At 34.5% G+C, this 26,979-nt stretch overlaps 2 protein-coding genes across 5 annotated transcripts in view; one reads left to right on the top strand and one right to left on the bottom strand.

Moving 5' to 3' along the window:
- LOC117328929 (solute carrier family 26 member 10-like) overlaps window positions 1–12,630 on the bottom strand; it is a 32,361-nt gene extending 19,731 nt beyond the window's left edge. For 2 of the 4 annotated variants that reach the window (XM_033886549.1, XM_033886551.1), the window contains exon 1: window positions 12,503–12,630. The gene's annotated coding sequence lies outside the window, so the exon portion shown is untranslated. Of the gene's footprint in view, window positions 1–1,389; window positions 1,590–12,502 lie in introns of those variants that run through there. The other 2 variants (XM_033886552.1, XM_033886550.1) reach the window with 2 other exon arrangements.
- A 5,940-nt stretch (window positions 12,631–18,570) lies between these two features.
- On the top strand, window positions 18,571–26,618 carry LOC117328928 (heat shock 70 kDa protein 12B-like). The gene is made up of 5 exons (XM_033886547.1): window positions 18,571–18,658; window positions 20,922–21,230; window positions 21,421–21,639; window positions 21,933–22,092; window positions 25,147–26,618. The coding sequence occupies exons 2-5, from the start codon at window positions 20,925–20,927 to the stop codon at window positions 26,205–26,207; spliced, it is 1,746 nt and encodes a 581-aa protein (XP_033742438.1). The 5' UTR covers window positions 18,571–18,658; window positions 20,922–20,924; the 3' UTR covers window positions 26,208–26,618.
- Window positions 26,619–26,979: the final 361 nt, after the last annotated feature.

Here is a 26,979-nt window from a genome sequence, read left to right as displayed (position 1 = left end):
CTCGATTAAATCTATAATTATACTTAAAACAGCATTTATTTAAAAAAGAAAAAAAAAATAGTGACAGGTTTTGTAGCAGTACAAGTGACTTCCGATTAAACGTTTCTTGTGTACTTGTACCGTAAATCCTAACTGTGTAAATGATCACGATAAAATATAAATAGCCATTTGGTAACAAGTTGATATAAGGAAACCTGAAATATACATGTCTTCACGTGACATTAAATGTGCTCTACACAATACATGTATGTAACGCTTCCGTTGACACGTCGCTATTCGTCTGGTGTTTTAAGGAGTCAATAATAGTGTCGCTACTTAATCGTCCTCTATGATGTACCCCCAACAGGTCGCTACTTAATCGTCCTCTATGATGTACCCCCAACAGGTGTCTACTTAATTGTCCTATATGATTTTCCCCTGACAGGTCGCTACTTAATCGTCCTATATGATGTACTCCCAACAGGTCGCTACGGTATCGTCCTCTTAATGTACCCCGACAGGTCGCTACGACATCGTCCTATATGATGTAAACCGACAGGTTGGTGCTTAACTTTACAGATATTTCTAGTGAATTACATTAAGTCATTAATATCAGTAACACTCTCTCATTTCTCACTAATTACATGCAGCTATTGCTATCAGTAACACTCTCTCATTTCTCACTATTTACATGCAGCTATTGCTATCAGTAGTACACTCTCATTTCTCATTAACTACATGCAGTCATTGATATCAGTAGTACTCTCTCATTTCTCACTTTGCATTGATAGAATTTCTTTTATCAAATATGTATGAGCCTGGGGCAAGCAGACGGTGCATTACATATATCACATTCAATTAACTTGACCATGCCTTCGGGTGATCTCGTCTAAGGTGTCTGATGTCGTCCCTATATATGCTTTGTATTGTATCAAATATCAATTATGTCATCTAACTTTTATGTCGATGTGGTATTCAAGTATGCATATGCTTGTTTCAATAAAGCTTTCAGAGAGGAAAATATCATTAGGACGTCGTAAGTTGGCATTAATAGAATATAATATTTAGTGTGATTATATGATATTTCAACAAGTGTACTCGCTAGCCTGTGATAGAATAGCAATATATTAATATTTTTGTTAGGTAAATGTGTTCGATCTTCAGACAAAACGTATGTCTGTCCTTATTATTGTTAGGAAGTGTGTGTGTGTGAAGTTGACAATGCATTACTGGAAATGAAAACAAGCTTATGGGTTTCTGATCCATACGAATTAATGACATTATTTTACTGACATATCTGTCAGTCTGTATGTGAAAAACACAGGTATCATAATTACGTACAAATGTGAGAATATACGCCAGCGCTATATGTAGCCACGTACTCAGATCAATATAAAGAAATCAACTTACCTCGGTGTTCGAAGCGAGAAAGATTCTACTAGCTATAGTCCTTGACAGGAGCTTATACGGTCTTTTATATTCCACACATTTGTTTTACAGCTCATTTCTAATCTGTATAAATACTTCCATGAATTGATTACTCCATGCAAATTTCCAGTATTGCAGTCCGTGAATAGCTTTATGTAATGCAGCTTGACGAAAATACCAAGCCTGCGTGTCAAAGTAGAGGATCGTATGAGCATTCAGTTGTGCGCATGGTTCAAGTCCGATCTATTGTTCATTTCCTATACACGTTGTAATATTGAATAGAGACAAAATCAACAAGGATTTTCTCAGTGTACATGTATATATGCGACTGTCACACGTGTGTGTAATCTTTGTCGCTTGTGTATTCGATACTACGCTTTTAAATATTACCTTAAAGTGACCTGTCTCAATTGTACGCAATCATCCGTATCAATATACATGTAGTAGATTGCATTGTAGAGACCAATGTGGATTTAAATGACTTGAAGCACTTCATTAAAATGCAATATCAGATGAATCTATTTAAACAACATTGTAAACTTAATGTCTATTTCAAGGCAGTTTTTGATAGAATTATAAGATAATGTTTTATGTAGAGTGATATGATAATGGTCACTATTAGAAAGGAATATAAACAAAACATTGATAATAACTTTAAAGTGTCTTCATGGTAGTGTTCATGTATAATGTTATAACGACTTTGTTTGCAGGAAAAATACAACATTGTGAGAGGGAAACCCAGTTTCACATGGAAAAGGCTCAGGTGAAAAAAAATCCTGGCGTCATCAAAAATGTATTTCGATTTACTACATAATTGTAATTTGCGCTTAAACCGCCTTTTGTTCTGTATGAGGTATCTTATCAAACTAGCATATTTTGTTGTAATACTGTCAGTGATATATACAAAAGAAGGAAAAAATATCTCAAAATTACTTTTCAAAACATGCATCAATTCCTAAGCAAAAATATTTGTCTCGAGCTCACATACAAAAGTGTTCATGATGAATTGAAACAATTACGTTGCCATTGTTATTCATTATACTTATCAAAATGTATAGCATCATTAAATTATTAACGGAATCAAAATAAAAAATGATTGAATAACAAAAATATTAGCGGATGTATTACCGAATTGTTTCCGGATTATGCAAATGATATTCGGTATGCTAACTAAATGAATTAGCATACATGTAACTGTGTAAATAACCGTATACCATTAATAACCGTACACAATTATACAGTAACTGTCATAACAAAATACTTTTTCATTAGTAGAACATGACTTCTGTGTCCATTCTAAAAAGTTTATCGTTATAATTGTAGGAAGTTACCTAGCTGACATGGCCTGTGGCCACTGGCAGGTATATATTACAGCACTTCTGTTTGTAGTGTATGATATACAAATGCATATGATATCGGGTCATTTATACTGATATCTTAACGCAAGAGCTAAAGAAAGAAACTCCTATACTCTAAAATCACTTTTCTGCTTTGTTTTGACAATGCATCCAATTTAGATACATTACGTTAAGTTATGGTATATTTTAGCATAACTTCATGGTAAAATCATAGATGGAACGTGGTTGTAGAATCTGTATCATTATTGTTGTAAAGTGGAAGCTTTAATATTGTATAGTGAACAAATGTATATATATTTGATACTTGCTAGTTTGGGACTGATGCTTGCATACGATAATTTACCACGGATAAGCTATAACATGGCCATGTGCAGTAGTAGTTTTGATACAAATGACTGTTGATGTCTTTTTATGTATATATATCAAATCTGGTATGTACATTTAATACATTGGCTAACGTTTACTCTGACATATTTCTGTCCAATTTTCCTGTCAGCCATGGCGGTTTATAATCACTTCGCCAACCTCCATGAAAGTGATATATAATCTAAGAGAAATAAATTATGTCCATACAACAAATGCTTAAGGGAACAAAATGGTTATAACTAAGTAATTGGAACTACATCTACAAATATTTCTATGAATATTGGTTGATTTTAATTTTCCGTTAAAAACACTTAAGTCACACACATACAATTTATATACTCGTATTTTAATACAAAACGACATATAAACGATATAATGTTAATGCGGAAAGGTGAGGAATTTTTCTCTAACAACTGGAAAATATTGACGTCAAAACAATCAATTTAGATGCTTATTCACACAAGTTAAGGTTCTATACGTAATAGGATATTATACATCGGCAAGATCTTACGTATATCCCTACCTACATCATAACTTGTAGTGACACACTGCAGTTTGTCCTTGTTACCAGATGTGCGACTGAACAATTCATCATTAGAAGCTCAAGGTAAATTGATTTCTGTTAGATGTAATCTTAGTAAAACTTAAACCATTCATATACTCGGTCATATTACTAAAGGAGCAGTGCTTTATAGTAATGTTGCTGTCTGTCTATAAACAACATTAAATATAACAACACTTTACTACAATGATAATTGTCATACAAATAAAATCATATTCACTGCAGTTTTATCTGTCACCTTGATATTTTCTTTATACTTTTCGGTCACACTTCTGCAGTAAAAGAGCTACGTGTACCGGGGTATATCATGCAATTAAACAGTACCTTTACCACGTTTAGGAAGTCTAAGTTAAATGAACTTCAACTTTGTACCATTACAATACTCATCTCAAACAATCCAAATTTATAAATGAAATAAAAAAAATATTTAAATATCGTTTGAATATATTATATTTTCTATGTTTTTTTTTTATAATCAAAACGAGGAAATAAACATTGATTTAGTAGTCTTAGTAGTAGTCTATTTGATGCGTACAATATTAAATGTACAGTATGTATAGATGTATTTATTTCCATTGCAGATAAATATGATCATGATACAAGTATCCCCTCATGCAGAACGCATTGAACATTGCACTCACATTCAACTTTGTAATCGCTATCTCATGATATATTGTTCCTGTAAAATTTATCTTTCACAAAATAATCTCCCCGTGGTTATATAATTTCTACAGAATAAGAGATACATTAATGAAAATAAACTCTAGTACTCTATATCGATAACAGTTTCTTTATATCATTGAAGAAACAAATTGTGTTGCTAGCATTAATTAAATAAAGTAGCTTCCTGTGCGATATATGCCTACGCCATACCAGACACTATGTAAACGTCTGTATAAGTAAATGTTGTCCTCCGGTGACTAACAACATATTCCTCTCCCTGTAAAACTAATTTTATTCGCCCTAGTATTTATTCCCATATAACTATGAAATAACTATGGAAACTGCCCACTGTAGTGCTATAAAATATAATTTCACATAAATCTCCAACGTTAAGTTTTTAAAATAATTTTACAATGAAAATACAATAACAGTATTATTCGGTGGATAAACAATATGTTTCTGAACCATAGATCATATTTCATCTTCTTGATGTTCAGATCAATATCAAACAAGCATCTGTTACGTACACACCCATAACTGTATGGCGATCACATTAATTATCTACACCAGTAGTATATACTTACATGTTCCCTTAGGATGTTCCCTCTCTACAGTTATAAGCCATACTAATCAGGGAATATGAATAAATAACTCTTTACCAAAACAAAAGATGAATCGTCAATAAGGTCATTCAAATTATGGAGAAAACACTTAAATCCACTTAAAACAGTTTTTTTTAAACACATCTTCCAGCTAGGATGCCTTACAATTAATCAAGTTTCAAGTTGATTACCCAGGAGGATGTATTTTTTTTAAAGTTATATAACTTGTGACGTATTTTGGGGACAAAGGTCAGTAGCTAAAGGTATCCATGGTGATATTACAGTCAGATAAAGATCACATGGCAAGGATTTCTACTCTGTGTATGGGTTTGATTGATGGGGCGGTTATTTACTTACGTAAAACTGAAATGCTTGCATCTGGGATTCATTAATGTGGTGATCTTTTTTTTCAATTCGTAGAAGTCCCTTTATTGAGTCGAGTGTCCCTGTCACTCTGTTACACTGTTTTTAAGACTGTCACACTGATTATTACGCCCCTTTTCAACAAAATGTAAATTTTGCTATGATTATATATAATAATTGTTATTGTATTCGATATCACACAGCTACCCCCCCCCCCCCCCCCTCCCCCCACCACCATCACCACCACCACCACGAATTTGGTATAAATACATAAAAAAAACACATAACAGAAGGGCTGTTTGAATACACTCTGGACCGGGGACAGATGTTATCATGTTATATCGAAGTAAAGTTTACATAAGAAATGGATAATGTCTATATATACAATAAAATAAAATACAATAGATAATGTCTATAAACACAATAAAATATAATACAATAGATAATGTCTATTTCTACCACAATACCATGTGTTATTCAACTCTCAGACCATCAGTTAATCGTTACAGCTGTTGATTAACAATCTGTTTATACCACACGTGGTATAAACTCTGTACGCATTTTGATTGGCTAACACGGTGAACTTTGACCCAAGCTGCAATTGTTATTGACGTCATCAATAATCTAATGACGTCACATCACCGGGTCCCGGACGTCACCGGTACACTTTATTTGCATACGCGAAATTATACTTGGCCACGTTTCCCTTTGATTCAAGCCAATATTATTCTGGTAGAAACAGGTCACACAACTCGAAATTGTTGGATATGGAATTTATTTCACACTCGTAAGTTATTTTTTAAAAGTTGCAAAAAACACTCGCTAAAGCTCGTGTCTTTTGTAACTTTTAAAAAATAACTTACTCGTGTGAAATAAATTCCATATCCAACAACCACTCGTTGTGTAACCTCTATATATACAATAAAATACAATAGATAATGTCTATATATACAATAAAATAAAACAATAGATAATGTCTATATATACAATAAAATAAAATACAATAGATAATGTCTATATATACAATAAAATAATATACAATAGATAATGTCTATAAACACAATAAAATAAAATACAATAGATAATGCCGGTGTGCGTTAATAGTTGGGAAACCAATTATTAAAGGTAGCATCGAAATAAATCAGGCATCAATTTAAAAGGTCATTGAAAATTTTGTCGAAATCTGAAAATTCGATTCGAAATATAGCACGAATCCATACTTGACATATCTAGCCATCACTTCGACAGAACATGTTCCTTTCCACCACGCTCAAAATCATATACAAAAAAAGGTATTTCCTTAATTCAAGGAAAAATATTCTTATTGGGGCCGAAATCGCGATATAGTTATAGCAAGATGTATTTTGGCTCTAATATTGTAAAAGTTATGCAAAATTTCTAGCTAAATTTTGTTTTGTTTGGATATTCAAACCAGAAATCGATTTATTACCTAAACCTACAGGGATAATAGGCTCAGCAGCTGTTGCCTTATTCAGGCAGTGTAGATGTGGTCTACATTGTCAATAAAGACGACCTTTCGGGTGTAATCTTTTCGTTGGAATTAAATACGATTAAAGATATTTGTGTAAAGACATAGTGGCTTAGCTAGTGTTGTTGTTATCCGTAAGGAGACTGGAAAATATCTGAAGAACATATTTTGATATTTTACGATATTGATATTCAATCAATCTATCAACAGGGTCGATCACCTTGCCCCGAACTCTAACATAAATATAAAAGAGTCTAGCAACTTGTCCTCAAGTCACATCTATAAACAGGGTCGATCACCTTGCCCTCAACTCTAACATAAGTATAAACAGGGTAGATCACCTTGTCCACAACTAACATCTATAAACAGGGTCGAGCATCTTGCCCTCAACTAATATCTATAAACAGGGTCGAGCATCTTGCCCTCAACTCTAACATCTATAAACAGGGTCGATCACCTTGCCCTCAATTCTAGCATCTATGAAACAGGGTCGATCACCTTGCCCTCAACTCTAACACCTATAAACAGGGTCGATCACCTTGTCCTCAACTCCAACACCTATAAACAGGGTCGATCACCTTGCCCTCAACCCTAACACCTATAAACAGGGTCGATCACCTTGCCCTCAACTCTAACACCTATAAACAGGGTCGATCACCTTGCCCTCAACTCCAACACCTATAAACAGGGTCGATCACCTTGCCCTCAACTCTAACACCTATAAACAGGGTCGATCACCTTGCCCTCAACTCAACACCTATAAACAGGGTCGATCACCTTGCCCTCAACTCCAACACCTATAAACAGGGTCGATCACCTTGCCCTCAACTCTTACACCTATAAACAGGGTCAATCACCTTGCCCTCAACTCTAACACCTATAAACAGGGTCCGATCACCTTGCCCTCAACTCCACACCTATACAACAGGGTCGATCAGCCTTGCCCTCAACTCCAAACACCATATAACACAGGGTCGATCACCTTGGCCCTCAACTCTTACCATACACATAAAACAGGGTCGATCACCTTGCCCTCCAACTATAACACCTATATAACAGGGTACGATCACCTTGCCCTCACTCTAACACCTATAAACAGGGGTCGATCACCTTTGCCCTCAACTCCAACACCTCATAAACAGGGTCGATCACCTTGCCCTCCACTCTACCAACACCTAATAAACAGGGTCGATCACCTGCCTCTCAACTCATACCACCCTATAAACAGGGTCAATCACCTTGCCCCTCAAACTCCAGACAACCTCTAAACAGGGTCGATCACCTTGCCCCTAAACTCTAAACACCCTAAACAAGGGTACGATCCACCTTGCCCTCAAACTCCTAAACACCTAATAAACAGGGTCGATCACCTTGCCCTCAAACTCTAACACCCTATAAACAGGGTCCGATCACCTTGCCTCAAATCTAACACCTATAAACAGGGTCGATCACCTTGCCTCAACTCCTAAACACCCTATAAACAGGGGTCGATCACCTTGCCCTCCAACTCTAACACCATTAAACAGGGTCCCGATCACCTTTGCCCTCACTCCAACACCTATAAACAGGGTCGATCACCTTGCCCTCAACTCTAACACCTATAAACAGGGTCATTCACCTTGCCCTCAACTCTAACACCTATAAACAGGGTCGATCACCTTGCCCTCAACTCTAACACCTATAAACAGGGTCGATCACCTTGCCCTCAACTCTAACACCTATAAACAGGGTCGATCACCTTGCCCTTAATTCTAACATCTATAAACGAATTCATTAAAGTAAGTGACTGCTGCAAGTAATATTAAATGATGTCTGAGGCATTAAATTATCTAGAAATATGCATATATAAATTGGCTTTAATTTAATACACTTCTATATGCTATCGATCTCTTTCCAAATTTCCAAAATTTAACTATATTTATCAGAAAGTAGATTGCCCTCGGGTGACATAACACCTCAAGGGTGGGCAAATATTCATGTCTACTCAGATCAAGGGCAGTAATTGTTTTATTATACCGAAAAAAACCCATCACAAATAAATACAATAATTTAATAATTTATTAGCAAACTCCATCAATTTTAATTCATCAAGAAATTATAAACATTAAAGATTGATCACACATATAAATACAGTAAGAAATGTCATGCATATTATATAATGTTATCATTATATGAAGGGAGTATACTAAGGTAAGTTAGGAAAACACAAGTCAGTCGAAAGACACTTTAATATAAACTGTAGTAAATTCCCATTTGATGTTTCTATAAGTTTTCCTTATTCTACTGACCAAGGTGTCTGCCACAATAGATTTCCCAAGAAATAATTTAAAAAAAGAAAATATAGATACAGCAGAAACAAAAGACAGAGGACATAATGCCTAAGACATATCAATTTCCAGGTATTAAATGTTGAATGACTGGCAGATCTATTGTAACAGACTGACATCCCAGACAAGTCTAGTAGCATTACCTGTCGGGGAAATCACCGGAAGCGTTACGCATTACCTTGACGGCCTATACTATATCGTGCAGGATATGTTATAAAGCTGTTTTCCGTCTTATATGCTATAATTTATTTGTCTAATCGCAATCTTAAAATTACATCATAGAAACAGTTTTTTTTCATTGTATAACGTGTTTATTTAGAACAAGTTTCTACCTTGTTTTTTGGAATATGCGTTGTTTAGAAGTACGAATTTTATTGGAGATATCAATAAACCAGAACAAAAACCGTCTTGGAACAGGTACAGTTTGCATCAAACAAATAAGATAGTAAATCAGACATTTTTTTAAAATATGGTTTTAAATTTCAAAGTTATTGTTGTTGATCATGTTTTGTTTTGTTTTGTTTAAAATTAAACATATTTATTACAAAAGGCTTGTTTTTAGTGACACGTTCGGTATTGTTCTGGACATCTGACGAAACACATTTGTTTTTATACTAAATGGAACCTTATTTGAATATTACTATAAATAACGGCGTGTACGTCATAGAAAGCTATTTGCACCTAGTTTTGGAAGATTTATTGTCATGTGACCAAGAAGGTGTCGAAGGCACACTAGGTTGTGATGAAATCGGTTCGCGCCAACATATCCGTCTCACTAATTAATAGTGAAGACATACAAAATGTATGTGAACTAGGAGATGCTGACACTAAATGTATCCATCAGTTCTAACCTACAATATTTCACCTCACAAGGAAATAGATAAATCGGTTAATACACCTGTGACCTCGATTGTCACCTTGAGTTTCGGTTTGAAGGACATGATACATGTACGTTCATGGAATAAGACACGTAGAATATGCATACCTTAGAAATATATTACAAATTAGCGATATTATGAATCCACAAATGAATCAACACCTTAAGGTATGTTGTTTTGTTTGCTCCAGTTATCAAAGTCATACTTCCACCAGTCAGCTCTTGGAATATTTACTCCAATGCCTTCTTTCAGTATAGTTCTGATTTTTTCGTGCCCTGGTTATTAGTGTCTGATTATTGAAAATAAGTCCAATCAAAAGGAACCAAAGCACCACGTTTTCCATTACATAACTGTATTTTACATTATTACATGTATAGGTCAGTACCTTGACGATAACGACAATTATACATAGTTGCATTGAATACGATATAACAATGCAAACAAAAATGGAACGAAATTATGGCAGATTGGAAATCCGGTCCATTTCAGTGTTTACCTCTGCCATGTTCGTGGCTGTTTTAAGCTTATTTTCCAGACAGATATACGGATGGACAAAATGAGAATGCTACACATTATCTTCAGGTATCAAATGTACGCATATTTCCCTTTATCAAGATTATCACATCCATCAGCATATATACCTATATTTACTGAATTTTGGGAGAATATCATACAGTAAAGTACAGGGGTCGATTTTCATTACATCAACTATGTTCTTTAAAATCTTAAATGAGATATATTTCTAGGGAAACTATCCCGGAACCTAGATCAATGATGGGAGCCTTAAATTCAGGTCTACTGTTTGAGCGTGACTGGATGTGGGATGTGACTGGATGTGGAATGTGACTGGATGTGGGATGTGACTGGAGATGGGATGTGACTGGAGGTGGGATATGACTGGAGGTGGGATGTGACTGGAGATGAGATGTGACTGGAGATGGGTGTGAGTAGAGGTAGGATGTGACTGGAGGTGGAATGTGACTGGATATGGGATGTGACTGGAGATGGGATGTGACTGGAGGTGGGATATGACTGGAGGTGGGATGTGACTGGATGTGGAATGTGACTGGAGGTGGGATGTGACTGGAGGTGGGATGTGACTGGAGGTGGGATGTGACTGGAGGTGGGATGTGACTGGAGATGGGATGTGACTGGAGGTGGGATGTGACTAGAGGTGGGATGTGACTGTTTTTAAAGATTTTGTCATCTGACTTTATTTGAGCCATCCGACTTAACCACTTGCTGACAAAAGACTAACGCTATATATTTTGTATATCAATAAAAGAAAGAGTGAAATGAAATACCCAGAATTAATAACAATAACCGATGACAGGTTGTTCAATCAGTTACAAAATTAAACATTAAAACATCAACAGTTCATTCAGTATATTTTTTTCTTTTCCAAACACACTGTTAGGCATTAAAAGGCACTAAGCATGTAACATATCCGACATAAACAACGCTACAGAAACAGTCATGTCTCTACTATATAGTGAAATCACTGACTGTAGTCCTGAACACAAGTACGGTTAAATGTAGGATACTACAGCCATAGGTCGTCCTTAAAAAAATATTGTAGGACGCATTTTGATATAGATTTACCTACTATGTAAGCTGAACTTCCACCGGCCATATCAACACAGTGTAATGTTTGGGATATCATTAAAACCCGGTTGAAAACATCATCCCTAGGTGTGGACGTTAGACTTATGGCCGATGGGTAATCGTTTTTTTCTTTTCTTTGTGCATTTTGACGTGTAAATCATTTAACCGCATGAGTCCAGAGGGAAAAGAGAACAATTTATCATGAAAAGATATCAAGCCTGGTATGTTCTGTTCGACTCCCTATGAGCTGTTCATTTTAATTATTGTGTATATTTCTCCATCTGTTATGCAATATACCATCAAACTTTATCCTATATACATTGTACTCCACAATAATGTAAATAATGTAGCAGTTGTATCCACAGTAATATACATTTTCCTATCAATTCTTTAATAGACGTCGACTGACAAATTTTCCAGGTATCGAGTATTGGAAGTCAAAGATCATAATCGGAAAGAGAATGTTTCTATTTTGACGTGCGATATTTAATTATACATGTCGTATTGTTTGTTCTGCTGTCACCAAATTAGTTCTTATTAGTACCTGGATTCGACCTCGATGATTTACACGGAAGGTGTCGTCGGTAAAAAAATAGAGGACAATTATCACTCCGTAAAAGTTAGTCTTAATGACCCAGTTTTTGTTCGGACATTTCCATGAAGACATATAATTCGTTGATAACTTCCCCTCGTTATATCGGCTTTTACTTAGTAGTTATTATTCAGAACTAAGCAAGTTGTCTATCCAACCAAACTTTCTTTCTGAATCTTTCAATGATCCAGTATTCACAAGTAATTTCATCGGTAAAATACTATATTGTGTTGTACTATTGTAAGTATTTTTACCAAAATATTCTCAACTTGATAAATAGCTATGCTTACCTTCAGGAGACCCGTCACCTTGCAACTGCAACCCGCGACTGATATGTCCCTTCTCCGGACACAAATATCGATACTTCATGGTCATTCATCCGTGACCAGCATGCCTCATTTACAATTGTGATGGTCAGTGTTGGTCCATTATTATAAATCACAGTGATTTACTGTGTATGTATTCACACCTGGGAAGTCTACGCTGCACCATCCTATGGTATAATACATGGCGTCATTGTAGTATTTGTGCTACAGGCCAAGGTGTTGGTTGTCAGTACCGTTGTCATGTTCATACATACTTTCTACACCATTGGTTCCTGGTTTATAGTTATCTACGGCACGTGAACTGTATCTCTGCCATATTTTATTTCAAAATTATACAATTAATGATACAATATGCACCTCTTCCCAAGCATTTCGATGGCATACCTGTTTTTACAGTATCTTAATGTCAGCGAACAGACATTCACGAGTATCCATTAAAATGAAATCTTGATGAAAGATAGATTTTACTTGACATGCCCATATTTACAATTTTCGTAGTTTACAATAGCATTTTCATTTTTTTCGTTGACCCTATTTGTAGAACGCGAAATCAAGTAGGATAGCGGAAATGTTGTGATGCATTTTCTGTTATCTTTTTACTATTAATAAGATATGAGCATATATATTCATTTTAGTTATAGATATTTACTATATTAGGTACGAGATTTATGGTGATGTAATTATTCACACATTTTGCTGCAATAATTACTTAAAGTTGAGTGAATGTACATCTCCGTTTAGGAACTTATCCTCTATACGACGTTAGAGTTTAATCTGTATAAGACTACGAGGCTTGATTTCTTAACAATCAGTGTTTTATTGTGATAATCAGTGCTCTAGACACCGAGTTTGTTTGCAGAACAAATATAATATTTATCATATAACTAAAAATGGTTACTTTTTGACAGGTTTTTGTAAACCAAAATAAGAACGAAATCAAACAAAGGCAGTCATTTTGTTGTACCATTTTAAATTCATTATCCTAGCGTAGTAAATGAAAAACGATTCCTTTATGGTATATTGCACTAGTGACATTCAAAAATATGGCCGGGACGAATTTCCTTGATAACGGCGATTATTTGATAAAGGCAATATTTCATCGATAATATCTCCAGTAATGAACAGGCTTCATGTGTATAGCTAATATTGTGTGTCTTTCTCGTCTGATTCCCGTGTGTGTAGTAGGACAGAAAGTATTATTGTATTTTTGGTGTTAGTGATGATTGTAGAGTTAGATTATGTTTGATACATTATTGTGGAGCAAACGTTCTAACAAATGATTACATACATTAAGAACCACTAGGTACTGAAAGCTAACCATACTGGTTACGCACCTTCTACTACACGGTAACAACACGCCTTAAATCGTATGTCATTGATAATAAGGTCTGAAATATTATGACAGAAATAACGGATCATATAAATATCTAAAACACGATACAAATAATAGTAGTAACGTTTATTATCAAGTGTCAAATGCATTTCACAAGTTGAGTTTAGATCAATACGTTCTAATGAGGCATTCATTACACGAAATTCTTTGTAGTTTTAAATCAACCACTCCTTTTAGCTAAATATATTCATGTTCGTCTCCTTTCCTTACGTAGCATGGTTGTTTTTCAATTAAGAATCAAAGCAAGGAAGATTATTGATTTTTTTCTAAATTTGAGATATCACTCTTTTCATTTAAACTAAATATGGACGTTTTCTTTTGTCAGTACTTTATTTAGCCATTTCCGATGAATAGAAAGCACCGTTTTGATTGATAAAAAACCAATGTCATCACAGTTGATCATTTCTGATACTTCACTTGTATAAGTGTGATAAAAAAGGAATTATGTATTGTATAATAATGGATATTTGGTATATGATTGTAATATGTATTATATGTGTGGAAACCAGTAACATTGCTAATTTTTGATGAGGACGTATTTTATATAATAAACAGTGAGTTTCGAATCATATGCAAACCTATACATCATGAATCTGGTTATATTTCAATCATTTAATGAAATATACAAGCTTTCTTATGCTGTATTATTTTTTAAAAATTAGCCATACAACATTAAAACCAGCCTCTTATTTCAAGCATTATCGGTCATATGTATGAATAGGGAGCCAGAAAAATAGGACATAGGACGCACAGCTGGTGACAGAAATGACGTTATCACGCCCACAACGAGCGTAGTCTGTCTCCATCACCGATGTTGTCGTTACATTGTGATGTTAGTTTCAGAAGGAGATATCACCTTATTTTGTACATCATACAGTACAGATTCCTTGTCAGCATGTATGTGTACACGCCTATTAAAGTCCCGAGATGTTTGCAATTGTTATAGATGTTAACAGGTGTGGTGTGTATGGTGAAAACCATCGAAAGTAAACAATAAACAGAAACATACTTAAGCGTAGACAAAACTTCTATTCTTATTATTTATAATTAAAAGTACAGCTTACGTTAAGACATACAGAGAGTAGTTTGAAGAATACTAAAATAATATTGCCCGAATCCCTAATGTATTAAACTGTTCTGATACACAAACATGAAGTCCATGTTCACAAGTGATTCAGAGGACACGGTTAAAAAGGTTCGATATTAAAGTGATCTTTTCTCGTCATTTAAAAATTACAAAATTCAATACATTTTAACAAGGAATTATAATTCAAACAGATTAATTATGGAGGGAATACATGCAATATGTTGGCACCTTTCAATACAGTTTGAGAGTTAAAAGGCACCAAACTAGAACTGAGTTGTATACTTCTCCTCAGTAATTCCGAGGGACACAAGTGTTGATACCCTGATGGAGGAAACTCACACGGCTGTACATCTAAATACGAATGAGGGTGGTCGGATGGCAAAGTGGTGACACAAATGCCTTCACCAAGCCGTTATGTTTCGATCCTCTCGTCGGAAGTGAAAATGTAGACATATGAGGTATATGGCAAGCCAAGTTGTCATTTATTCAAGCAGCAACGTTGATCCAGGATTTAACCAAATTATATAAGATATCTTATCAACTGTATAAGAGATCTTATATACTTTTTTAAGATATCTTATACACTTTATAAGATATCTTATATACTTTATAAGATATCGTATATACTGTATAAAATATCTTACATAATAAATGAGATATCGTATATACTTTTCTTTATGATATAATATATCTTATAAAGAAAATTAGATAAGATATCTTCTATATTTATAAGACATCTTATATCATAAAGAAAAGTATATAAGATATCTTATGAAGGAAATTATATAAGTTATCTTATATAATTCGATTATAAGATATCTTATAAAGAACAAGATTTGAATTTGAGATACTGAACTCTTCTCCACCCGATGAAGGAGCCGAGATGAAGATGAAACTACATATAATGGTTTGAAACAGATATATAATTGCCATATATTTATGTTTGCTCGAACACGACATCTGCTCCGTGCCTATCACGATATATAGTGGTCGCGACAAAGGGTTGATTGTGTATGTTCCACGTGCCTTCCAACCAAACGGAAGTTACCTTACGGAGGGAGTATTCATTCTCTAACTTTCAGGTTTTGCCGGTCTCACGAAAGTCTCGTTCTTAAAAAGATATATTATAAACTCTTCATTATAAGATATCTTATATATTAGATAAGATATCTTATATCTTTTATAAGATATCTCATAAAGAAAAGTTTATAAGATACATGTAAGATATCTTATATATTATATAAGATGCCTTATATAGAAAAAGTTTATAAGATATCTTATAAAGATATAAGATATATTATATCTTTTATGAGATATCTTATATCTTTTAAAAAGTATATCTCATAAACATATAAGATATCTCATAAACATGCAAGATATCTCATAAACATATAAGATATCTCGTAAACATATAAGATATCTCGTAAACATATAAGATATCTCGTAAACATATAAGATATCTAATATAATTTGGTAAAATACTGGAAGAACATTTCTCCGCGAATAAACAACTTGGCTTGCCATAGAGGTCACTTGCACGACTTCTTTTTCTCTTGGTACTCCAGACATCTCCTATCCGGGCCAACGACAGCGACTAATGTAAGTTGGCATAGCTTATTTCATAGTTGTTTTAAATTTAAAAAGTTTACATTATGACTCTTAAAACAATAAATAATGTCCAACTCGCGTATCATCATTTCAACCACATCAAAATGTAATAAAATACACCACACTTCAAAGAAACTGAAAGGTAGTTAACGCATTCCAGTGGTATTGCGTTTGTAACGACATGATTAGCATCAAACAAAATTACAAAATAATTGGTGTTTTCGGTGCAGGAAAACAGGTTAGCGAACTGCGTTATGTAGGTATGATTAAATGTTAACAAATAATAAGAACTGTTTAAGTAAGAAAGATTGCTTACAAGTTAGATCTAGCGGGGAAAACAATGCCCTCAAAACACTCCTCTGGGGTTACATCCGGGTCCACACTGTCCGAATGTCAATGTTTACATAATATATGTATAACACAACCACATGGACTTTCCTGTAGTTGTGGGGTAGTATACATGTTAGGTGGTTTGTTTGTTCTAATTTACTTATTTTACGATTTGAGCATCGTCGCAAAAAAGAAAATATCCACAAGTGCTTAGACTATTGAAACGCCGTTTTAAATCAATATCTGAGAGAAATGCCATGGAGACGAGAATATACCATTGATAAATTTTGCTGTTAACACTTTATTTATTGTATGGTACAAAGACAGAAATAGTCACAATAAATCATTCAAAACTACAATGTACTATCGAGAACAACCTGTAAGTTACCCTACAAACTTGCGTCGCCACTGTACCTAAACAGGTTGACCCACACGTACTCAGCTTCTTGTCGGACATATGAGTAATTAAAGAAGAATAACAGCGATAATTAATTTTTATCATCTCACTTTCTAATTAACATAAAGACCAGAAGACTACTAGTAATTGACCCGTGATACCATGATTATAGTAGTCAAGCCTCCGCCTTTAGATCTCCGTACAATTACATCACAAGTCATAGTATTTCCTGGTACCTTAGCCTTGGAATTCCAATAAAAAACGAGGGGGTGGGGTTTAGATAAAATAAACTATAACAATGGAGAATGTGTCTCCTGTTCTGATCAGTATAGTCAGCATAATTCTGTACTACATGACATTTTGTTGGTGTGATCTTAATTAATTTCGTTATCAAATAATACCATATATGATGTGAACATACAATTATAGTGTGTGGGTGAGGATGTCTGTGAGGATGTGTGTGTGTAAGGGTGAAAATGTATGTAATGGAGGGGTGTAAATTCGCACTCATTCATGTATACATTGCGATCAATGTATTCATTTTATCTAATAGACGATTTATCACTGATATCAGGTCAGGGTATCAGAGCGACCGTCACTGCTAAGACAGTTTTCTCTCGATACAGGTAACCGTCATATGATAATAAACTCTAAACAGTATCAACTATTGTCTCACGCGAGAGCTTTCTGCTAAAGGCCTCGTAGCCGTTAAGTTTGTCTTATACTATCAATTCACTGTTTTGTATTCAGTATTTTTCAAATTTGCATTCTATCCAAACCATTGACATCATCACTGAAATTCTGCCAGTTGTTCAAAAGGTGATTAGGCTAATCACATTTTAACAACATTTTACAAATCCTGATAAAATAATTTCTTGTTGAACTACAAATGTAGCTTGACAAAACTTCAAGAAATTCTTTAATTCTTAATTCTCCTTCAACTGGCATAGTTTAAAGATGATATACTAACGGGTTTTGCAACAAATGAGAAATAAAATTTTCACTAATCAAGTGATTAAGCTAATCACCTTTTGAACAACTGGGCCCAGATGTTTCGTTAATCAATAATTCTTTACATTGTTGAGATTTTAACGCTTTACATTTTGATATATTTTTCCAAGAAGTAGGATTTGTTCCCCGAATATAGTATGCTGCGCAGTGTTGATTTTACCCCAGATAATAGCATGTGTAAAGTATATACAAACCGAAAACGGAAATGAAATGTGATGAAATGATGGGTCCAGTATCCGTTCGTGTAGTGTCAAGATGGACAGGTTTTAGTAACCAACTGGGACCTGGTCAGTAGTAAGTGTTTCTTTACTTGTTATGGAGTATATAGTGTTACAAACCCCACCGTAACATGTGTGTTTATAGGGGTGTTTATGTGTGATTTGGTACAAAGAATGTTACTTGATTGATGATGTGTATAACCATACTTCAGATGTACCACACAGGTATACCAAACTATCGTAGACATGTGTAGGTCTAGAACGTGTAATACTGTATCGTTGTATAGTTTACAATGTTAACAAAGGTACGGTGGCGAGACACTACTGACAGATTACCGTCTAACGTACATCAGTACAGGATATTAGCTTTTTGTGGTTAGCAAATTTTTTTTCTTTACGAAAATTTGACGGAAGTATTTTTAAAATCGCATAACATGAACGTGTTCTATGCATGTAATGGTGGTATAGTTGTAGATTGAATACTGCCTGTATATTATCATCATATCACGATGATTGTATGACTATTGTTCTTTTTAAACCGTTTCCGTGTTTAGGCTTGTTAAGAATCAATATAAAAATAACACATACCAGTACTGACTGGGTAAAAGAAACGCTTTTCATAAACCCGGTATATCATTATCTAGATAACGTAAATAAACATAAAACTAACATACACGAAGAATTGTATCTTACCTGTTGTGTATAATGATTACAGGTTTAACTGTAATGTCAACACAAGGTATAACCCCTTATAGTATTATCCACGTTAAACTGTACGTATGTGATTGTCAGTGTAAAGGTTCTGGTTTCTAATCAGCATTTTAACTTATGTTTATCTTGAAATTTCGTATAGCTTAATTATATTAAAATTCATTGCAAGGTTGGATTGATTCTATAGAAATATATCCACCAACGGTAAATAAATAGTTAATGATTGGTATTCTGATTAGGGTATACCATAACCTTATCTAGGGCCTTCCTTTCATCCATGTTTTAAATCTAAGACCTTTGTTTTATTTTGTATATATTTCATTCAACTCAATTTATTTATGGAAGAAGTTGAACAGATATCTGATATAAATCATTAAAGTTGATTTATAAAGATATGATAGAAAACCGACACCTTCATATAACCTTCATATATATCTAAAGTATCTACTGAAATTCTATTGTATAGAAATACTCTAATGACGTCACGCAGGGCCATAGAGGATGGCCAATGGAAGTAATAAAGCTACTCCGCACAATGTAGCCATTTTCTTTTATAACAGTATTTGCGAGTAAAAAACGAGCTATCTACTGGAAACAAGTAACTGCACTTATATTGTCGCGAAAGTTGTATTATTTCTCCCTAAATTTTCATAATAATAATCTTCATCTCAGATAGCAAAGTCATCATCAACATCACAGACTTTAAAACAAAATTGCTTGCTTCTCCCTTCTCCTTTACGAAGTGAAACTACTGCGCCATGTAAGCATTTCGTAAAATGTTATACTTATTTTATTGGATGATACGAAATGCTTTCTCCCCATACACGGTCGAAATTGTCAAGGGCTGTTTCAACGCTTGAAGTAAATCACGAACACTTCCGGAATATCATAGTACATTATACAGTTGTTGACTGGGGTTGAGGGCACAGATGATTTGTTGAACACGTATTGGTGTTTTACGTATGTGTATTATGCACAGTGAACATAATGCGTATTGGTACTCATTATGACCACTGTGCATAATACACATACGTAAAACACCAATACGTGTAACACATCTTCTCTCCTACAATATCGTTTATTTTATCTATTTCATTCGTGTTTTGTTGTTGTTTTATCTTTTATCTTTTTTTTTTAAGTTCAAATCTTTTTTATTGCTGTGCATTGTGATAATACATGCATTATATGAAAAAGAAAGGATTCATAAACAAATAACAATTATTCAGATTCAGAATCAAACGGTATTTACTCGGATTCAGAAACAAATTATACATATATAAATCTGTCTCCTTTTATTGATAGAAAAGCTATGGACCAGAACTGACAAAACATGTGTCACATATATAACGTTTGGGGAAAGGAAAGAGAAAGGTACAAGGGTTTATAACGGGATGATGCTGAAGGCATTTCTTCAATTCAGGAAAAAAACGAATTCCATGATAAATGTAATGTATGGCGATAGAGCCATTAGGTCTGCACATGTCGTGGAAAGTAGTGCTTATACAAACAATTCTGGGATACGATTCTAAATCGACATTATAAAGCTGAAACATCAGAGTTTTACACTGGCCCAATATGAAGAACAATGGGATATAGCTTAAGTAAAATTCCTTATAATCTAATTATAGACGATGGCAAGCTGTCACCCGCTCATAGTGGCGGCGATAGACTTCGGGACTACTTTTTCCGGTTACGCCTTTTCCTTCCGCCACGAATACGACCGAGATCCACTAAAGGTATCTGCCAATAACTGGATCTCAGGAGGCCAGGGTTTAGTATCAATGAAGACGCCATCTACCGTCCTCCTGTATTCAGACAAAACCTTTCATTCCTTTGGATACGATGCTGAAAACAAATATTCAGAATTAACCGAAAATGAAGATCATCATGGCTGGCTCTACTTTAAACGGTTCAAAATGTTACTACACAACAATAGGGTATGTATGACTTGTGATGCTGAGCCATGTTTCCTGTTTATATCAATGTTAAACGGCAACAGTGCCAGATCACAACAAGGAAATCAAAACACCTCCTGTGTCTCGTTGTTTAATTGACATTGTTTGCTATGTTTGTGTTGCAGTTGTCAGTGAATGCCTCATTTATGTTTAAAAACGTTCCATTCATCAGGAACTCCGTCGGTCAACGATGATTCAAGACATCAATGGTAGGACAATGCCCGCCATGTCGATATTCTCGATGGCAATCCGTTACCTCCGGGAACATCTCCTGGAAACTATTTATCGTCAAATGGACGGTATCAACGAGGAGATGATTCGCTGGGTCCTCACTGTACCTGCAATCTGGGATGACAGCGCCAAGCAATTCATGCGTGAGGCAGCTAAGGATGTAAGCAGTACGCTCCACAGACAGATATCATTGTAGAGAAGATAGCAAATCTTAGATTCAAAAGAAAAACAGAAGATCGCTATGTTACCATTCTACAAATAGAATTAAAATGTTTGAATATTGAGCCTCTATGATAATGTAAACATCAACAAGGTTTCCAATTTGAAAAAGCAAACTGAAAGGTGAACGACTAAGCAATGGACCCAGAATTACTAAAATAGTATAGTTATGTTCCTTCAGCATTGTATTAAGTCCGGTTTATTGAATGCATTTATATATTGTACTTGTTGCAGGCAGGGATTGATAATGATCATCTGACATTGGCCTTAGAACCCGAGGCAGCGTCGCTGTATTGTATGAGACAGCCGATGGCTAAGCTGACCACGGTCGATAAGAAAACGTCCTTTGTGGAGTTCGATATCGGAACTAAATATATGGTCATTGATATTGGAGGTAAGTGTTTTTTTTTTTTATCATATTTTATTTTTGAATGTTCGCATGTAAGTATATGTATCATATTTTATACGTGACATGGAATCACATTGTACTACCAATCATCTCACATACTCATTCATTCTATCACCACTCCTATTACAGTTGTTAAATATCATGTATAAGTCTCTTTGCGTTGTTATTGCTATGTAACCTTACAGATTTTGGTTGTAATCAAATCTTGTTAAGAAAGATATTGATGTTAAAATACATATTCAAATTCAACTACAAAAGAAATAAACTGTATTATGTTTACATCAGGTTAATCAATGTTCAGTGCTGTACTGATAACATCCCACTTGGCTATTACTCGGTCAGCTTTTGCACGGGAATAAGACATGATACTTTGGTTTTCAATTAATTTATAGTATGATATTGCAGAGCGGGCCCCATCAACTGTTGGTGTTGTATGTTTGTTTCTACAAGAATATAATATGTTTCTTTATGATAATGATACACAAATTTACAATTTCATTTTCTGGAGTATCATCAATTCCGCAAATAAATGAGACACTTGACATTGGAAAATCTATATTACAATTAGATATGAACTGTTCTCTTAAGAATGACCATAATACACTTGTATGTGGACAATCCCATAATAACTGAGTCAATGTTTCCCTATTTACTGTACAAATATTACAAAGTTCTGTTTCTGTAATGTTCATTCTTATTAGTCTGGAATTTCTATAGAGTATTCTATGTAAGAACTTAAATTGAAAAGCTTTTAATGTTGTATCATCCGTTATATTGAAGGGTATTTTAAAGTACATCTTCCAATTGTCAAATGTTATATCTGATCCCATTTTTTCTTGCCATGTTTGCATAGATTTTGTTGGAAGATCTTGATATATATTGACTAGAATTGTATAAAATTCTCTAGTCATCTTTTCCTTCCCGTTTAATATTGATATATATTTATTATCAGGTACATTTATGGTTTTCTTAAAGGTCTTAATTACATTTTTACATGACTTGGGTATAGAAGCTAGTATACCGTAGTATTCCACAAAGTTGGTTTGGATACCATATATTTTTTTTGAATTGATTTATATCCAAAAATTCACCCATGTCATTCATCAAGTCTTTAATGTAGAACACATTTTTATCAATCCACTTATGATACAATACTGACTGTTTATTAATTTTAATGTTATTGTTAAGCCATAGTGGTTGTGATAGTATTTCTGACGGGGCTGTGGAGGGAGCACGTTCTATCGAAGCCCATATCTTAATTATATTACATCAGAAATGATTGAAGTGATCTGCTATATTGTTTAGATCCTCACTATTCATGTTCCAAATTGCTTCACCCCCATATTTTTGAAGTTTATCAGAGATTAAATTTTTCCATGGCGAGTTATTATTTTGGGTCAAGTATTTTCTTTATCCATGACATTTTTAAAGCTTGGCAGTATGATTTCACATGAGTAAGCCTAAGTCCTCCATTCTCGTAAGAGTTTATTATTACATTTATCTTTATTTTATCAATTTTCCCTGACCATAAAAAGTTACAAAATAGATTTTGTAAGTTGTTAAAAAACATTTCAGACGGGTCTGGAAGTACTGTAAAAATATGGGTAAATATAGGCAGCGCTAGCGTTTTGATGACTGTAACTTTCCCTATGTAACTAAGATTTCTGAACGACCAGTCATTTAATAGTTTTCTTACCGATTCTAAATTTTTCTTCATAGTTTTGTATAGTGACATCTTCTTTGCTCAGATCATATGAGATACCAAGTAACTTAAATTTTCCACTATGATTCCAAAATAAATTCCTTTCTTGCAAGTATTCTTCCCCACAACCCCGTTTTGCCCCTAGCCAAATAGCATGGGTTTTTTCTATGCTTAAACCTGAACATCCTTGAAAAGTTAAAGCTTTTTGTATAAATTTCCATTCTAAAGAGTCGAAAGCTTTTTCGAAATCTAATAAAATAAGCAGACCCGGAATATCTTTTTCATTAGTTTTTTCGATAAGATCAAGAATAATTCTTGTACATTCACCTATATATCTATCTTTGATAAATCCTTTTTGAGTGTCAGTGATTAAATCTTGTAAAACTGGTTTTATTCTATTTGCAATACTTGCTGCTGCAATTTTATAGTCCACACTTAAAAGAGATATTGGTCGCCATTTTTTTAAAATATAGTTTTGACTTTCCTTCTTTTGGAATACAGTTAATTATACCTTGTCGCTGGGAAACAGAAAGTTGACCTACGTCTAGAGCTTTATTTAAAGAATTTATAAGTGGTTCCTGTATATCATTAAAGAAATTTATAAAATTCAACTGTAAAACCATCTAGACCTGGTGATTAAGAATTTCCCATCTTTTTTAATGAATCTAAACACTCCAATCTACTTAATAGCCCTTCCATCTTGTTAACCTGATCTATAGTTAGTTTTTTATTGTATGGATTTTCTTCATTAAAAAATAAGTCTGTGTGAGAATCTTCAATATTTACTTCTCGACTGCTGTAAAACATTCCATAAAAATTAGTCTGTTCAGAGGTAAGTGTTGTTGGCTTCCAGGAGTTATTTCCCTTAGCACGGCTTTTGGTGGTTTTAATAACATATGGATTGTCTCCCATCCACCATTATAGCCACTGTCTTCTACATGTGTTGTTGGTTCAATTATGTCCATAGGAAAGTATTAGAGCCTAATGGACAGTTCACTCAGTCAAATAATACTTCCCCTTAAAGAGAATACGACCGGTGTCTGGAAAGCATATGTTTAGTCTGGTAATTAGTTGTATATAGGGGACATTCTATGAATCATGAAATGAGACTCATTACTAAGTTAGGTAGCAGTGCTGTAGTAGATTACCATATTGTGTTGTAAAAACATTGATCGATAGCTGTACTAAATTTCTTTTTTCATTTCAAAATATTTTATTAACAATACATATATAATACATACAAATATTTATGCGTGCAAATATAGCGTTATTAAAAGAATCAGACAACAGGCTAAGCCTGCATAAGTCTTTTATTACATACTGTAGTGTTGTTTTAGGTGGAACCGTGGACATAACCATTCACGAAATCCTTCCTGGTAGACAAATTCGTGAAATACAAGCCGCCAGTGGTGGATCTTTTGGTGGAACAAGTGTAGACAGCAAGTTCAATCAGTTTCTTATAAAAATCTTCGGAAACGACGTTCTTACAGACCTTAAAACGAAATGCATGCAAGATTATCTGGACCTGTTCCGTGATTTTGAGACAAAGAAAAGAACGATAAAACCGACATCGGATGGCAGGGTAAATTTCCGCCTACCGTACCTGTTAATGGAAATATTCAGAACAACAACAGGGGAGGAGCTTGGTCAATCTATATTGAACTCATCCTTCAGTAACAGTGTGATCATTCGCGGAGACAAGATGTTGGTTGACGCAAATGTATGTAAAGAGTTTTTCAAAGAAGCAACAGATGGCATTGTTGCGAGTGCAGAAAAGGCGATGGAAAGTGCTATAGAAGTAGACATTTCTAAGATTCTACTAGTCGGTGGATTTTCCGAGTCGCAAATGCTACAGAAGGCTATCCGACAAAAATTTCCAGGGAAAACAGTTGTGTCGCCTGGAGATGCAGGCCTAGCAGTACTGAAAGGAGCAGTTTTGTTTGGACATGAACCCAGTACTATCAAATCAAGAGTAATGAAGTACTCGTACGGCGTGGAGGTGAACCAACGTTTTGATCCGGACATCCATCCTGAGATCTACAAGTTCTGGCAGACAAGAAAGAGTAGATGGATGTGCCGGAACTGCTTTGACCCGTTCGTTAAAGCTGGAGATGAAGTGGAGGTCGGTAGTACCATCACACAAAATTATGGTCCCGAGGAAAAGGATTCGATCGAGGGTATTGGAATTTATGCCTCGACGAAAGTCCCCAAATTTATCACGGATTCCTCTTGCTTCAGACTCGGCACCATGTACATTAAAATGCCAAATGGAGGTTGGCCGTTGGACGCAAGCCTTGAAGTGAAAATGAAGTTCGGAGGGACAGAGTTTACGGTGACAATGACTGATGAATGGTTTGGAGACTCGTATACTGATTCATTCGATTTCTTGAAGAAATGATCTACTTAGAAATATAAGAAAGACAAGCTGTTTTCAAGACAATGCAAGTGTCAAAATAAGGAAGAAACAGGATAAAACTATAAACAAAACTGACAATAGATTATATACTTTAAAGGTTTGATTAACAGACATAATGTATGTAGCTCACAACAAAACATATATTACTAGTTCACTGCACGTTTCTTTAATATATTTTTTATTATCTTCCTTTTATCGTTTGCTATGCCCGACACCATGGATTACGACAAGTATATGAAATAAGATATTAAAAGTGATGTTATTGTTTGTAAATTAAGTAATATCTTTTTAGATGTGAAATTTAACTGTGATGTCACAAACATTCCATATAGAAGTTTCTGTAACTTCTCTTAGATATCGTATAATAATAAACTAATATAGCCTGTTGATTTTTGTCTGAGGCATAGTTTTATCTATTTCGTCCTCGGTTGATATTTTTCTGAGGTCGGTAAAACTATGTTCGACATTTTGATAATCTATATTTGTATAAAGTTAGCCTGCTTCTGATATGTTGATTTTAATTGTAGCTTAATGCTATTTCCGAAATGGTCCATTACATAACTAAAGCTACTAGATAGATACGTGTGTAATTGTTGACCTACTTATGCCAGACATATAGGGGTGTAATACGGAGAGATTTGTAAGGGCGACAGGAACATGTTGATAATACATATGTAACCGGGTGGTTATATTGCACCGAAGCATGTGTACAGGTGTATTATCATTGTGACGTCATTCAGTTAGTTTAGTGTGT

This window comes from Pecten maximus, chromosome 6, assembly GCF_902652985.1.
Source record: "Pecten maximus chromosome 6, xPecMax1.1, whole genome shotgun sequence".
NCBI lineage: Eukaryota > Metazoa > Mollusca > Bivalvia > Pectinida > Pectinidae > Pecten > Pecten maximus.
Note: the sequence above shows the minus strand (reverse complement) of the source record. Positions and strands in the feature narration are given on the sequence as shown.

Bases quoted from the DNA above. Each gene is read 5' to 3' on its own strand.
- LOC117328928 (XM_033886547.1), top strand. From the start codon at position 20,925: ATGGCAAGCTGTCACCCGCTCATAGTGGCGGCGATAGACTTCGGGACT. The intron at 21,231-21,420 runs GTATGTATGACT...TCCATTCATCAG, and splicing joins TGTTACTACACAACAATAGG to GAACTCCGTCGGTCAACGAT. The intron at 22,093-25,146 runs GTAAGTGTTTTT...GTGTTGTTTTAG, and splicing joins TATGGTCATTGATATTGGAG to GTGGAACCGTGGACATAACC.